This window comes from Anomalospiza imberbis, chromosome 7 (genome assembly GCF_031753505.1).
Source record: "Anomalospiza imberbis isolate Cuckoo-Finch-1a 21T00152 chromosome 7, ASM3175350v1, whole genome shotgun sequence".
Lineage (NCBI taxonomy): Eukaryota > Metazoa > Chordata > Aves > Passeriformes > Viduidae > Anomalospiza > Anomalospiza imberbis.
The window spans coordinates 23,196,276-23,211,079 of NC_089687.1; the positions used below are offsets into that span (position 1 = coordinate 23,196,276).

Sequence of the window (14,804 nt, forward strand, 5' to 3'; positions counted from 1 at the left end):
GAAAAAGGGATTCTATCTTCTATGAAGTTTTATGCATAAGAATGAAGATTAGAAGACGTAAGAGTTCAGCTATAACAACATTGCTGTGCAGGTATGTTTTGTAAGAGAAGCCATTAAGGAAACTAAAGATAGAGAATAATTAAGAAAAAGTCCAAGGAAAATATAAGAGTCCCAAAGAATATAGAAGCTAGTACAACTCAGATTGCTTGTGGGCAACGGGACATTATTAATCATGGTTTAGTGAAGAATACTAAGCTACACAAGTATGTCACATGTTGTTCAAAGAGAAAGGACAGTAAAAATTTCTTTATTTATTTCTTTATTTCTTATTTAGTCTGTTTCCAAGTTTTGGAACCTGTCTTTCAGAAATTATTTTTATTTTCATTATTTCTGCTAATGAAACCTCCAGAAACTGTCACTATTGTAAGAAAGAGATTCTATATATTTACAAACCTTCAATGGCCAGATCTGCCGTTGTCTCTAGACTGTCAAGCTTGCAGGTATACTGTCCCTCGTCTTCCGTTCTAACATCCTTGATGATGAGTTTGTGCACTTTGTCAGAGACTTGTGTTGAATATCTCCCTCCTATCTTAATGGGTCTCCCATTTCTATACCACTGAGACTTGGCATTTGGGATAGAGAACTGACAAGTCAGTGTGCATGTTTTTCCTTCCTTGAAAGTAGTGTCATGAAGATGCCGCTCAACTGCAGGTTCTATTAGCATGTTAAAACATACATTTTAACAGAGATCAGAGAGTGGAATAAATGATGTGTAAACTAATTCAAAGATACACTTCAGAAGTAGACTTACCAATCACGGTTAGCTTGGCACTGGCAATATGTGGTCCACATACTATTCTGAAATTTCCTTGATCTTCAGGCTGGCAGTTTCTAATTCTCAGTATGTGGCGATCACCTTCAATGCTAATTTCATATTTGTCATTGGAGTCCAGTTTCTGTGTTCCCTTGTACCATGACAGTTTAATTTCTGGATAGTTAATCTTAATCTCACATTCAAAGACAGCATCCTCATCTGCTAAAACGGTCTGATTTTCAATGTCTCTGATCAGAGTAATAGGCTGGAAAATATTAGTTTAAGTTAATTTCAAGTTCCCTGTTATAGGTTTGAATATTTCATAAATCAGTCCAAAAATGTTTTACCTCTGTTTGTGTGAGTCGTTGCTGAATAAAAGCTACAAGTTCATCAAACTCCTGATCTTCCCTTTGAGCTTTCTCTGTGAGCTCAATTTCCTATAAAAATGCAGAATATACTCAAAGATTAAAGGATACTAAATATCAAGCTATCACATTTATCCAACACAGAATTCATTCCTACATCAAATTTTATGTAACTGCACTGTAACCAGCGTATCTTCCCATTCTAACAATTGCAGTCAAGTTATGAAGACAGAACCTACTTAGCCAGAAGACCCAATTTTCTTCTTGGATTTGTGCATGCAAAAAATTGAGAACTTCCAGCAAAAGATCCAAAGAGGAACCAGAAATTTCTCCACATATCATAACTTCAGAGCTTCAGAGTGTGGACACCACGTCTGTTCAACAGGAACATATTACTCCTAAGAGAACCAATGCTGCAGTCACACTGTATCTTACCAATCTATGGCTTTCTTCTGCTTGAGTTTGCTTTAGTAACTCAAAGGCTTGCAGGAGGCCACGGAAATCTGTAATTCCATACATGCGCGCATATTTCTCATATTCTTTGGGATCTACATTTTTGAGAAGTTCCAAGATATCAATAGGTTGCTCTTCCTCTTCTTTTCTTTTTGTTGGAGTGCTATTCAAATCAATAACAGGAGTTAACTATGCAGCATTTCATTCCCAGAAAGTTGTTTAATGAAATATTGAATCACCTCAGAGCTGTTCTGTGCCTTAGAATCCTTTAGCTTAGTCTAGTCAGGTGCTTTTTTTTTAGTACAGTTATTCCTATTTAATGAATTTTTAAAAATTATATCTTGTTCTGAGACGTATAATAAAAAAAAATTTCTTCTGTGTTGACAGCAAATTAATCCATAAAAACTTTCAATATACCTTTTTAGTTTTGCCCTGAGATCCCCTTCAACAACTTCTTTCTTTCTTTCTTCAACTTGCAGGTTTACACTCCTCTCAATTTCACCATGTTGGTTAAAAGCAACACATTTGTACATGCCAGAATCTGTTTTTATTGTGTCCTTTATTTCTAGTTTCGCTTCATCTCCTCTCTGCTGGATTATAATGCGGCCTCCCTGGTTGAGTTGCCTCCATTTTCCCTTCATCCACTTAACATTTGGAATTGGATCACCTCCAACTTTTGCAATAAATGTTGCAACGGTCTCTGCAGAAAGATGCAAATGAGGAAGCTAAGTCTTTCCAGTTGTTTATGACAGAGATAAACAAAAGGTGTAGGCAAATAGAAGACATTGTACTGTTTTGAAAAGACTTCTTACTTTCCATGACTTTGATACTCTGAGGCTCTGACACAAAATAAAGTTTGCCTTCCACTTCTGCTTTCTTAGCTGCTGGAGCAGCTGCCGGTTTTTCTAAAAAAACAGAGTCAGAGAGTTATAAGAGATGGCTTCATGTAATAGTTTATGTTCATAGGTGATTATGCTTCTGGAGGAATTGTAAAAAATACATTAATTCCTGAGATGGAACAAAGTACTGTGCAAGAGGTAAAAATGCAAAATACTTTCATATTGTTTTAACCAACTTGCAGTTTACTTTCCAGATGAAACTGTCCACAATGGGCCATACTGCGATGTTCATTTAGTTCAGTCAGGCCATTTATACTCTCCATGGATGCAAATCCAAATATGCAAAGAGAAAGCCTCATTTATTAAAATGGATTTTTTTTGGTGAGGTTTTTTTCTTTTCAGACTATTTCTGGATATTCTGTCCTAAGAGTTACTTGCAGGTTTTTTACCAGTGGTCTGTTAAATTCTCCTTTTCTCCTTCTCCTGCTAATTTCTCCTTCTCCTGTTTTTCTTTGACTTAGTCCTTAGCCTAGTGGCTAACCATGTAGTGAAAAATACTATTTGTGCATACTGCTGGGCTCTTGTGTCCTTTATGCAGTGGTAAAGCAAGAACTAGACAGAAGGACTCATGTTTAGACACTATTTACTTTCAGCTAAAAGGTCAAAATGTCTTAGAGCTGTAATAGTCTTAAAATAAAATAGCCTCTAAGGCCACATGCTCAAATTTCTTCTGTATTTTTCTTTAAAAAACACCACTTTTCACATGTTTTCCATAAAACATGTATGTCCAAGTAATTTCACCCATTTACCTTGCATTTTTCTTAAATTTCATGTTTAGATAGAAAATAGATTCTTAATCTCTTTGGCAGGAATGTACTACTGATTTGACACTGATCTTTCAGCATTTTTGTCACTATTGATATATAAATTATTGTTAAATACTCTGTTTTACCAGATTCTATGATTTTACAAAAAACTAAAAGTAAATAATTGTTTGTTATTAGATTATTAACTTTTTTGTTCCACAGGAAAAAAAAAGTGGGATAGCGTTTAGGTTGACATTTTCATCATATGCCTTATTTTCTCCATGTTACTGTACCTTTGACTGTCACTTTAGATTTGCAAGTATCAGTGCCAGCTGCATTTGAAGCTTTGCATACATATTCTCCTGAATCTGATTTGGTAACTGCAGCAAGTTCTAGAAGAGCTACTCCATTAGCAAAGCTGAAGTTGCATTTGTCTGAAGCTCTTATTTCTCTTCCTGCCTTCAGCCACTGGATCCGGATTGGCTGCGATCCCTGGACATGACAGCTAAGCTGTAGGGTATCACCTTCCTCTGCTGCTGCTGGCTGAAGAGGCTGGTCAAAAACTGGAGGCTTTTTAGGTTCTGGAATATGAAAATGCTCGAGTGAATACTCAGGAAAATATGATCAAGAATATGAGAGAAAGAGAGATACATGTGATTACTAAGGAGGCAATGGCAAGGAATGGAGGATGATAAACAGAAGTCTGAGAATGTCAATCATAATATTATAAAATGGAATAAATATCAAGAGAGCATGACAGCATATTTCCTATGTAAACATGCAAGAAATATCTTTATCCTCTCAGCAAGAATTTTTACATGCAAAAAATAGTATGAGAACAAAAGCAGCATTAGGCTGCAAAACTATATAAAATATTTAAAGAAATAAACCTGAAATTTCCTGCAAGACTATTATGAAAAAGTGTCAAGATACCACAATGCAGTGTCAACACTGCCTAAGCTTAGATTGCATTGTACAAACCCCCTGTTACTCCACATAAAGAGAATGATTAAAAATTCAACAGAAATTTCACAGAGATTTCAATGTTTACTTTAATGAAGTCATAGCAAATAGTGAAAAAGAAGATTCTTGAAAAAAATAGTCGCAAAAATAAAAGAATTTCTTAACTCTGTGGTTTATGTCCATCTCTGGACAAATCACTGCTGTTAAGGTAAGTAAAACCAGCTCATAAGAGGGAAGCTATATACTTGCAGCTAAATAAAACACAGAAATTGTTTTTATGCAGGAAGCAAAGAAAAACAAGACTTCAACCAACCTCTGATAACAACAGAAGATGTACTCAACACGCTTCCTGCTTCATTGGACACTTTACAGGTGTATAAACCAGCATCTGATTGCTCTACAGTCTTTATATACAAAAGCAAGGTATTGTTTTTGAAAGATAATTCACAGTGAGCACTTGAATGGACTTCCTGATTATTTTTATACCAAGCAACAGTCAAAGGCTGAGAGCCAGAAACACGGCCCTCAAGTTTAAGTTCATTCCCTTCTGTTTCTTCTACTGCTTCAGACAGTTTCTTAGTAAAAGTAGGAGGAGTTTTTCGTTCTGTAAAAAGAACATAAATTCCATGAATCAATCTTGGGATTAAAAATCCTAAAGACAATGCTTCAAGAAAAATTTGAACATTGGGGAATTTATATTTACTCTCATTTAAACTAGATATATTTTTAAGTGAAATTATGCTAAGATAAACAGCACAAGCCTTGCTCTTACAGTCATTGTCACTGTATTTTCCTGTTTGAAAAAAATTTCTCTTACAATGAGTTAAATCATACACCATTTAAATAACCCCAAGAGTCTTTTCAATTTCTTAAGAAAGAAATAGGCCAGAGCCTATTGAGAAAGTAGGCCAAAGAAAATGTTTTATTTATCCTCCCATTGCTGTTAGCGACCCTTCCTAATTCCCTTTAAAGATTCATAGGTATGTCCAGACAGGTACTCTTGGGCTACATCCCAAAGGTTTTCTCAAAGTTATCTTGCAGTAATAAGTCCAACTTTCTTTTTAACTGAAGGAAGAAAAATGTAAACACAATATATTCTCTATTCAGTACCTTTAACAGCCAGTTGAGCTGTGCAAGAGTCTTTTCCAACTTCATTACTAGCATAGCATGTATATCTTCCAGAATCTCCCCTGTCAACTCTCAAGATGGTCAGATGGGCTGTGTTGTCTACATAACTGATCTGATAGTTCTTTCCTGTTCTAATTTCTTGGTCATCTTTTGCCCAAGTGACTCTAATAGGCTGTGTTCCAGAAACGTGACACTCAAAATCAGCACTATCTCCAATAATGCCATCCACAGGTGTAAGTGGAATGTCAAAGAATGGAGGAGTCTTCCCTTCTGAAGAGTGAAAGAAATAAAAAACTATCACTTAAAAATCTCAATTTAGTTTAAAACTGTGTGAAATAAAAATCTTTTGTACAATATTAAATCCATATATAAAGCAAAAATCAGTTTTAAGACATTTCCATTAAATATTTCACAGCCCACCAACCTGTAAGGACAAGCCTGCCACTAGAAGAAGCAGTCCCAATAGCATTGACAGCTGTGCAGGTGTATTGCCCAATAAGGCTCCTATCTGTCTTCAAAATCTGGAGAGTTGCTACATTATCTACAAAGGATGTGTGAACATTGTAGTCCTCTTTTACACGCACACCGTCTTTAAACCAAGATACTTCGATGGGTTCTGAGCCAGCAATGCCACAATCAAACACGACTGGTAAGCCAACAGTTTCATGAATGTCTCTTAATTTTCGTGTAAAAGAAGGAGGAAGTTTACGCTCTGTAAGAGAACAAGTATAGTACAGTGAAGTCTTCCAGAAGACACCAATCTCTTGCTGTACTCACTAATAATCACTGACTAATATGCTGTAGAGTATGGTAGATTTTTGCTTGTAACTTCCAATTAAAAATATTGTTTAGCATATCATTTATTTTGAACTTGTTGTAAAGAGCCCTGTGCATGTGGTTCAGGAAGAGATGTCACTTTTTTTTATCTTAGACCCAATGAGCCTCAGGACTGCTAATACTGGAAACAATCAAAGCAATATCCTGAATAGGGACCGAAGATACAGAGGCTTGTAGCACTGCAGAAGAGCTGTGGCCAGTAGGTGCTGTATTTTAATTGAAATACAATTCCAGCCTTTACTGGCAGGTTTTTGTTAGTAGAAGAAAGTACCACAGGGTACCTTACACATCAAGAAACAATAAAGTGTTTTACGATGAAGAGGCAATCGTTGTTTTTCAAAATAGCAAAGCATACTTAAGAAAAATAGGCCATTTCCCTATATTTAAAATTGAAATATTCACCTTGAACTGTAAGCAAAGACGATGAAGAAGCCTCCCCAACAGAGTTTTCTACTTTGCAGATGTACTCCCCACTGTCACTACTGTCTACCTGGCCGAAAACCAGAGTAGCAATTTGGTTCCTAAAGTGCATTTTCACAGTAGAAGTTCCTCTCAGCTTTGTATCGCCTTTGTACCATGACACAATCATTTCTGGTGTTCCAGCAACCTGGCACTGTAAGGATGCAGAATCCCCAACAGTCACCTGCACTGGCTCCAAGGGTGTAATGAAGTAAGGTGGTTCTGAAGGACAAAGACACACCATTAGCATAAAAAGATATTGAATGATGACCATTAGTACAAATAACACTTGTTGAAGTGTTGCTGGCTTGACGCACCTAGTATTGTGATTGTACCATGACAAGTATCTTTCCCAGAATCATTTTCAATATGACAAGAATATTGCCCCTGATCTTCTAGTTTGCTGCTAGGGATTTCCAGTATGGCAGATGTGTCTGTAGTGGTGATGCTACACTTTTCAGAGTGCATTATTTTCACTCCATTTTTCTTCCATGTCACTGAAATCGGTGGAGTACCCATATATGTGCATTCCAAGATTACATTTTTCCCTTTCTCTACACTTAAATCATTCACCTTCTTCACAAATTTGGCTGGTTCTATAATGAACAACAGGAAGAAAACAAATTAAATAAAGCCAAGAGATCATCTTTAAGAAGTATAAGAAGCAGTAGTCTGGACAAACCTTTGACAAAAAGATGTGTTGTGCAAGAAATTTTCCCTGCCTCATTAGAGACCTGGCAGGTGTAGTCTCCACTCTCAAGTGGATGTACATCAAACAGCTCCAGTTCTGCAACTGAATCTTGCAAGGTGATATTGCATCTGGGTCCTGGTACTAGCTCAACACTGCCTCTGAACCATTTAACTTCCAATGGAGGGGAACCTTTTACGATACTAGTAAAGGCTATATTTGCCCCAGATAAAACATCCAGTGGTTCAGGTTTCTTCATGAAAGATGGTGGTTCTAAGCACACAAATAAAACAGACAGAAAAGAAGTACATTTGAACTTCTTTTGAAGATCACAGTAATCAGAAATATTCAACAAAGAAAAAATTAAATCTTTCTGAAAATAAATTTGGACTGTCTGATTCTGGCTTCTCACTTATACTGACCTATAACACTCAAAAATGCACTGCATTCATCAGACCCAGCCGCATTAGTAGCTGTGCACAAATAAGTTCCCATATCAGACTCCTGAAGTCCATTCACTTTCAGAGAACAGGTATTGTCTGTAAGAGTGGCCTGATACTTCTCTCCACTGGTAATCTCTTGTTCATCATGAAACCAGGAAACAAGAATGGGCGGTGACCCATAAACTTTGCACTCCAGTACAGCAGAAGAACCCAGCTGGCCATAAGTTTCTTTCAGTTTTCTTGTGAAAGAAGGAGGTATAATACGATCTGCATTTGTTTCAAAATAAAAAAAAATATATATAGAAATTACCATACAGGTTTCTTAAATGCAGGAAGTTCTCTGTGCATAATAAAATAAGTGACCATTTGCTGTATCTGCTTTGGCAAAATACTCTGAAACATCTAAGTATTTGAAAAATAATCAATGGTTAAGGATATGCTGGAGTTTTCATCCACAATCTTTGAGGAACACCTTCTGTTTTTTCCATTCTTTTTTATAGGCAACAATATTGCACCAGGTGCCCAAGGCAACATGTAGATTAAAGCGGAAGAAATCAAGTCCTTTCAATCGTTCCTGCCCCTCAGATTTTAGGTAGGTATCTATCCTTGATGCCTGTCAAAGTGGTATACCAAGTACTCCTAAGATTATGCAACTCTCTTAGGTTGCCAATCACAACAACCACTTTGCTATCTGAAGGCTTTGTAAAGGAACTAAAGGATCAGAGGTGACTCAGAAAGAGTAGTCAACTAACCTGAAACGTGCACTGAAGCTGTGCAGCTGCTTTTACCAACACTGTTTTTCACCTCAAAAGTGTATTCTCCACTGTCTTCTAGTGTTGCATTGAGGATCTTAAGCCCAGATACTTTGTTGAAGAAACTGATTTTATATTTATGGTCTGTGGACAGTTCATTACCATCCTTAAACCACCTAGCAGTAAGCTCTGGTGTGCCATCTACTGTGCATTCCAGAGTACAAGAGTCTCCAGCTGTAACTTTGACTGGGCCTGGCTTCTCTACAATGACTGCAGGTTCTGCAATGAAATGCAAGTCAGAAAAAATTTTAGAACAACAAAATAGCTATTATTGTGATTAAAATTTAAATTTCAAAGCATCTTAAAAAAAGCTGTGTTTTTTATCTCATGCTACCAACCTAGCACTTTCAGCATGGCAAAGCATTCCTGAACTCCAGCATCATTTTTTATCTGACAAATGTATTTCCCAGCATTAGTTGGTTCTGCGTTTCCAATCTGCATAGTTGCAATGTTTTCTGAGTAGGAGATCCAAAGATTATCACTTTCTCTGATGATTTCCCCTTTGTCTTTTAACCACACAACAGAAATGGGCTGTGATCCTTGTACTGCAGCCTGCAGTTCAATTGACTCCCCAACTACAACAGTGAGATCACTCAGCTTCTTCACAAAGGTTGGTGGTGCTATTTAAGAGAAGATATTCAACAGTAAAGAACCCTGCCAGGAGCAGAAAAGTAGGAGAATAATTTCATGAACAAAGAAATGCCAAGAAGATGCCAATCTTTGCACAAACCTCTTAGTGTTACAGAGCCAATACAGGAGTCACTTCCCACATCATTTACAGCCTTACAGTGATATTCACCAACATCAGCAGTATCCACACTGAGAATGTGAAGACTAGCTATGTAGTTCTCAGACATGACCTTATACTTCTTGCTGCTCCGAATTTCTCGTTTGTCTTTATACCATGAAATCTGGAATGGAGGAGTGCCCTGAAGCTCGCACTCCAGATGGATATCAGACCCTTTCAAGGTCTCAACTGGATGGGGCTTCTTGGTAAAAATAGGGGGTGCTGAAAGAAAGAAAAAAGAGTTATCATTTGTGTTATTTAAGCAAAAGAGTTTAAAAAAGACAGAAGATTGAAGTAACTCTTCTGATGCTAAATAGTGAAGACAATAGATAAGAAAGAGCTGCCACAGAGATCAAAACCAGACAAATTTGCCATCTACTCGGGCAGGTTTTGGCCTCTCTGACAAAAAAAAAGTGGGATTTAAGAGCTTTTCCTAAAGGAGGACCTTTAATATTAGAAAGGGAAGGAAAGAGCTGAGATTCTGACCTTTTACTCTCAGTGTAGTACTGGTGCTTGCACTACCCGCTGGATTCTGAGCTTCACAAGTGTAGTCACCACTGTCTTCAACACTGAGGTTGTGCATTTCAATGACTGCCACTGAATCCACAAAAGACATTCTGTATTTTTCACTGGGATGGATTTCAGTTTCACCTTTGTACCAGGTGACTTTGATTTCTGGAGATCCACCTATTTTGCATTCATACGTTGTGGAATCGTGCTGTTTCACAAGTTTTGAGGAGTCTAGTTTCTTAATAAACCTTGGTGGTTCTGGAAAGCCAAAAGGAGAGATGATGCTTTAAACTACACTGATTGTTTGAATAAGCAGGGACATGTGTAACTGAAACTGTAAAATTTAGGGACTTAGGCAAAAATTCTGATTTTGCAATTGCTATGAATTTTTTTAGATGATTTCAAGTTAGTCCAAAATCCAAATTAAGAAGAAAACAAGTTTTCTATAAGCATTTCAGTGAGTTTCTCCTTAGTTTACTGACCCACTGTACCTCTCCTTGTATGTATTCTTTACAGATTAGTTGGTATGTGTGGTTTTCTTTACAAAATATGCTTGTTATACAAGTGTAATCAAAATGCCTGATGCAAATGTGGGAATCCAACTGTTCAGACAAAAAATGTTAGTAAAAACACTTAGGTTGAGTATTATAGCAATTGCTTTATATCCTGTGATTAATAATTAATGTAGTCAATGAATGTATCTGCATTATAACCCCTCACACATTTATTGCAAAACCGAACATAAAGTTGCACATAAGGAATCAAAGTTAAGGAGCTTAGGCAGCAAACAAAAGAGTGTAGAAATAATTATGCTGAGGAGAATACAGTTATGAGATGGCTGTTATTATAGAGATTGGTGTTAAATGCCCTGTGATCGAAAAGTAAAACAGATGGTTACATTTTGTTCCATAAGGAGGGGAAAGGAGTGGATACTTTTCATCAAAAGTACCATCTAGATTATTAGAATCACAAGACTGAATGCTCACAGATCAAAGCTATAACTAGTAAAACCAAGAGGCGGTAATGTGGGCACAACAAACAAATCTCTCTGCAAAACAGGATGAAGTGCCTCTTTGCATGACTGTAAAGTGTAGGAAGAATATCTAATTAATTCTGGATTATTTCAACCTGTGGGACAGTTGCATAGCATCCTGTGTTGCTAGAAACAAAACTTCCTGAGTTTCCAAAAATAGAAATGATGATTTGTTAACATGAGGACTCTTGGAACCTTAGCAATTTACTATCGGATTTCACTTTGAGAAAGAGTTGGTTATCTGTCTGCATATTAACAGTTGCTGAGTAGTCACACTGATTCCACTCCTTTCAAAAAATGAGGGTATACATGTTAGTAAGGTATATATTTAGAATGTAAAGCAGTTCTAGAACATAAAGCAATTATTAAAACTACAGATTGGGAACATTAGATGCTAAAGTGAGAAAGTGAGAAGTGAGACAGCATATGCTCACATTAAACGCATGCTAATCAATGCACCCAAAGAGCGCCCTTTCAAGTTCTATAGAAATTTGTTGAAAGCAATCAACATCACTAATTTTACAGCCCTGGGGAAACTGTACAAATTTTAAAGAATGCTAACACTAAAAAAGTGTCAGTAAATTCCAGATCAAAAAATAAAATAATGCTACTGAAAAAACTCCTCAGGATTTTATGAATAAAGATTTTAAGAGTAAAAAAAATAAATAAGGTCAGCTGATATAATTTCATGAATGGTAGCTGTGTTCAAATAAAGCTATTAGCAATGATATAATTAATAATAAACAGAATTATTGTGGTGGAAAGAAATTTTAGATCTTTTAAAGAGGTTTGACTTCTTGCTACAATTTTTCAATGCATTTTGCAAGTCAAGCTACATAATACAGCAGCCCTACTTATTACTGAATCCAGGTACACACTCTTTCCACCCCCACCAAGAAGAATGCATATGTCTGGAAAAAACTTGATAAATATAAAACATTTGACAAATAATTAATACAAAATCTTGCTACTAGTAGCTCCATTTCCTGTGTTATTTGTCTTAAAGAAGAAAAGGATTTACTCTCGAAATATTTCCCCCCCTCTTTGTACTCCAAATTCATACAGAGGAAAGAGAAAAAAGAGGAAAGAAAGTGCTAAGGCAACAGAGACCCTTTAACTCGGACATAATCTAAGCAGTGTATGTTACATTTCTTCTCTTATAAAATCAGTAAAATTGAAATATCTATAACAGCTATAAATATATTTCCACCTACATTGAGGAAATTGCACTAATATACATGTGTTACTTGCACCAAGACAGTCTGAGCCATTCATAAATTTAGATTTTACTTTTAGATCTACACAATATAAGGAGGGGTGGAGTGTTGGGTGGGATGGATATTTGTCCCCAAATCTGCTCTCAGATCTCCCAGTTTTGCTGTTTAGAAGAGCAATTTTCAATGTTTTCAGTCTGTGAAAGAGCAAAGCTATTTGCAGGAGCTGCACATGCCATAAAAATACTTCTAAGTGTCATAAGTGAACTGAATTTCTCTCAGTTTCCTTCCACTTCCCTGGACAACCTAGTGACTGTCACTGCTGGAGAAAGACTTTAGAAAGACAGGCGCAACAATGTAATAAGAGTTAATGTTTCAATGGAAGAATCCTTTTGATAAGAAAAATCAGGTTCTATATCAAAGCAGAAGAAATATGATTAAGTATTTAAATATTACAATAACATTTAATGAAATAAGACATGTCAGAGTAACCTCTTGTAAAAATTGTTAGTTGCACACATGTCTGCATTCAGGACAGAATGTGTTTTCTAGGTGTCTGCTTTGCAAAGAAAACCTCATAAACACCAGAGCCAACAGCAGTACCTTGTACAGCCAGCTGGGCTGCGCACGCATCCTTTCCAACACTGTTGCTGGCAGTACATGTGTAGAGTCCAGCATCCCCTTTACCAACTTTTAGGACTGTCAAGCTGGCCGTGTTTTCCACCAGTGTCATTTTGTAGTTGCCACCTGGACGAATCTCTCTGTTGTCTCTGGTCCAAGTAATCCTCATGGGTGCAGAACCAGTCATGTGGCACTTAAAGGTTGCACTTTCCCCTAGTGCCACATCGATAGATACCGGCTTGACATCAAAGAAGGGAGGTTGTAGGTGTTCTGCAAAGAGGAAAGCATGGCAGAGCTCACCACCAAGCCTGCCTCACCACTCCATGCCCATTGTCCCTGGCCACCATACAATGGGTAGAGTGGGAAAAAGGGTGGAGAAGTAAAAGAGCAAAGATATACAAAAGATTTTCATTAAAGTGTGATCTACAAACCTCTAAGGAGAAGTTTGGCACTGGAAGAGGCAGTCCCCAGAGCATTTTGGGCTGAGCAAGTATATTGGCCGCAGTAATCCATACTAGTTTCTAAGATCTGTAAAGTCGCAACATTATTTAAGAAGGCTGATTGCATGTTATCAGTGTCGCTTAAGAGAGCCCCATCCTTGTACCAAGACACCTGGATAGGCTCTGAGCCAGTTATGCGGCAGTCAAATGTCACTGGGGCACCAACCACCTCCTGAATATCTTTAAGCTTCCTGGTGAATGTTGGGGGAAGTTGACGTTCTGCAAAACAATAATAATCACTACTATCAGTAAGAAGCCAACCTAGAATTAATTATCTTTGAAATTAATAAACCCCCCCTTTCTTTAGACAACAAAGAATTCCTACAAACTACCCCACAAAAGAGTGGCTCTTCGCCCATCACCTTTAACAACAAGCAAAGCTGTGGAGGTGGCAAAGCCAATGCTATTTTCTGCTCTGCAGATATATTCTCCAATGTTGCTATCCTCTACAGCAGAGAATGCCAGTGTTGCCACATTGTTCTTGAAATGCATTTTGTAAGCCTGTGTTGATCTGAGCTTGGTGTCATCTTTGTACCAGGACACCTTGATTTCTGGTGAACCGCCAATCTGGCATTTTAAGGTCAAGGGCTCGCCAACCTTCACCTCCACACGGTCCAGGTGCGTGACAAAATAAGGTGGTTCTAGGGAAGGAGAGAACGTGGTGAGCAGAGGTAGAGCATCACTGGGGTGTGTTAGGGGGATCAGGGGTGATGAATACCTAAGATGGAGACCAGGCTGTGGCAAACATCCCCACCCGCCTCATTTGCCACCTCACAGGTATATTCGCCTTCATCATTCTTTGTGCTGTTGAAGATTTCAAGAATGCCAGATTTTTCAGTAGTTGTAACAGTGCAGCGTTGAGACTGAGCAATGGGCATCCCATTTCTTTTCCAGGTGACAGAGATGGGAGGGGTGCCAATGTAGCTGCTTTCTAGCACAATGGACTTCCCCTGCTCCACACTGAAATCACTTAATTTCTTCACAAAGACTGCAGGCTCTGTGGGGAGGTATGAATCAATAGTAAGAGGGACAGATGTGGAAGAGCTGCAGGCAGGGAGTCAATGGAGATGACTTTGCATTCATGCACACACTCAAACACACCTTTCACAAAGAGCTGTGTTGTACATGAGGCACTGCCAGCATCATTTGTGACCACACAGGCATAGTCCCCGCTGTGGCCTGGCTCCACGTTGTACAGCTGCAGCTGTGCCACAGACTCATTGAGAGAGATGGAGCAATTGCTGTCTGGCATCAGCTCCCTGATGCCTCGGAACCAGGTCACTTTGAAGGGAGTACTGCCCTTGATGTAGCTGGTGAATGTCACATTTGATCCAGGCAAAACTTCCTGGGGATCAGGTGTCTTCACAAAAGAAGGTGGTTCTAAGGATCATGCAAAGAAGTGAAAGAGGGAGAAAGATGTTAATAGGAGGGTCTCTGTGGGGAGGAAAATGAGCAGGTTTGAGTGAAAAAGAAAAAATAAAAGAAACCATGGAAAAAAAACCCCAAACCAAACAAACCATAAAAAAGAAACC

The 14,804-nt window shown here is 37.8% G+C and overlaps 1 protein-coding gene across 1 annotated transcript in view; it reads right to left on the minus strand.

Annotated features, from left to right (window-relative positions):
• TTN (titin) overlaps positions 1 to 14,804 on the minus strand; it is a 239,148-nt gene that overhangs the window by 151,993 nt on the left and 72,351 nt on the right. The window contains 23 exon segments of the mRNA XM_068195998.1: positions 454 to 714; positions 812 to 1,079; positions 1,162 to 1,251; positions 1,615 to 1,795; positions 2,050 to 2,332; positions 2,445 to 2,537; positions 3,571 to 3,858; positions 4,554 to 4,844; positions 5,351 to 5,638; positions 5,793 to 6,080; positions 6,608 to 6,886; positions 6,982 to 7,260; positions 7,347 to 7,625; positions 7,775 to 8,062; positions 8,548 to 8,826; positions 8,946 to 9,227; positions 9,338 to 9,616; positions 9,881 to 10,162; positions 12,755 to 13,042; positions 13,204 to 13,491; positions 13,635 to 13,913; positions 13,991 to 14,269; positions 14,374 to 14,652. Coding sequence (XP_068052099.1) covers positions 454 to 714; positions 812 to 1,079; positions 1,162 to 1,251; positions 1,615 to 1,795; positions 2,050 to 2,332; positions 2,445 to 2,537; positions 3,571 to 3,858; positions 4,554 to 4,844; positions 5,351 to 5,638; positions 5,793 to 6,080; positions 6,608 to 6,886; positions 6,982 to 7,260; positions 7,347 to 7,625; positions 7,775 to 8,062; positions 8,548 to 8,826; positions 8,946 to 9,227; positions 9,338 to 9,616; positions 9,881 to 10,162; positions 12,755 to 13,042; positions 13,204 to 13,491; positions 13,635 to 13,913; positions 13,991 to 14,269; positions 14,374 to 14,652 — 5,991 coding nt within the window.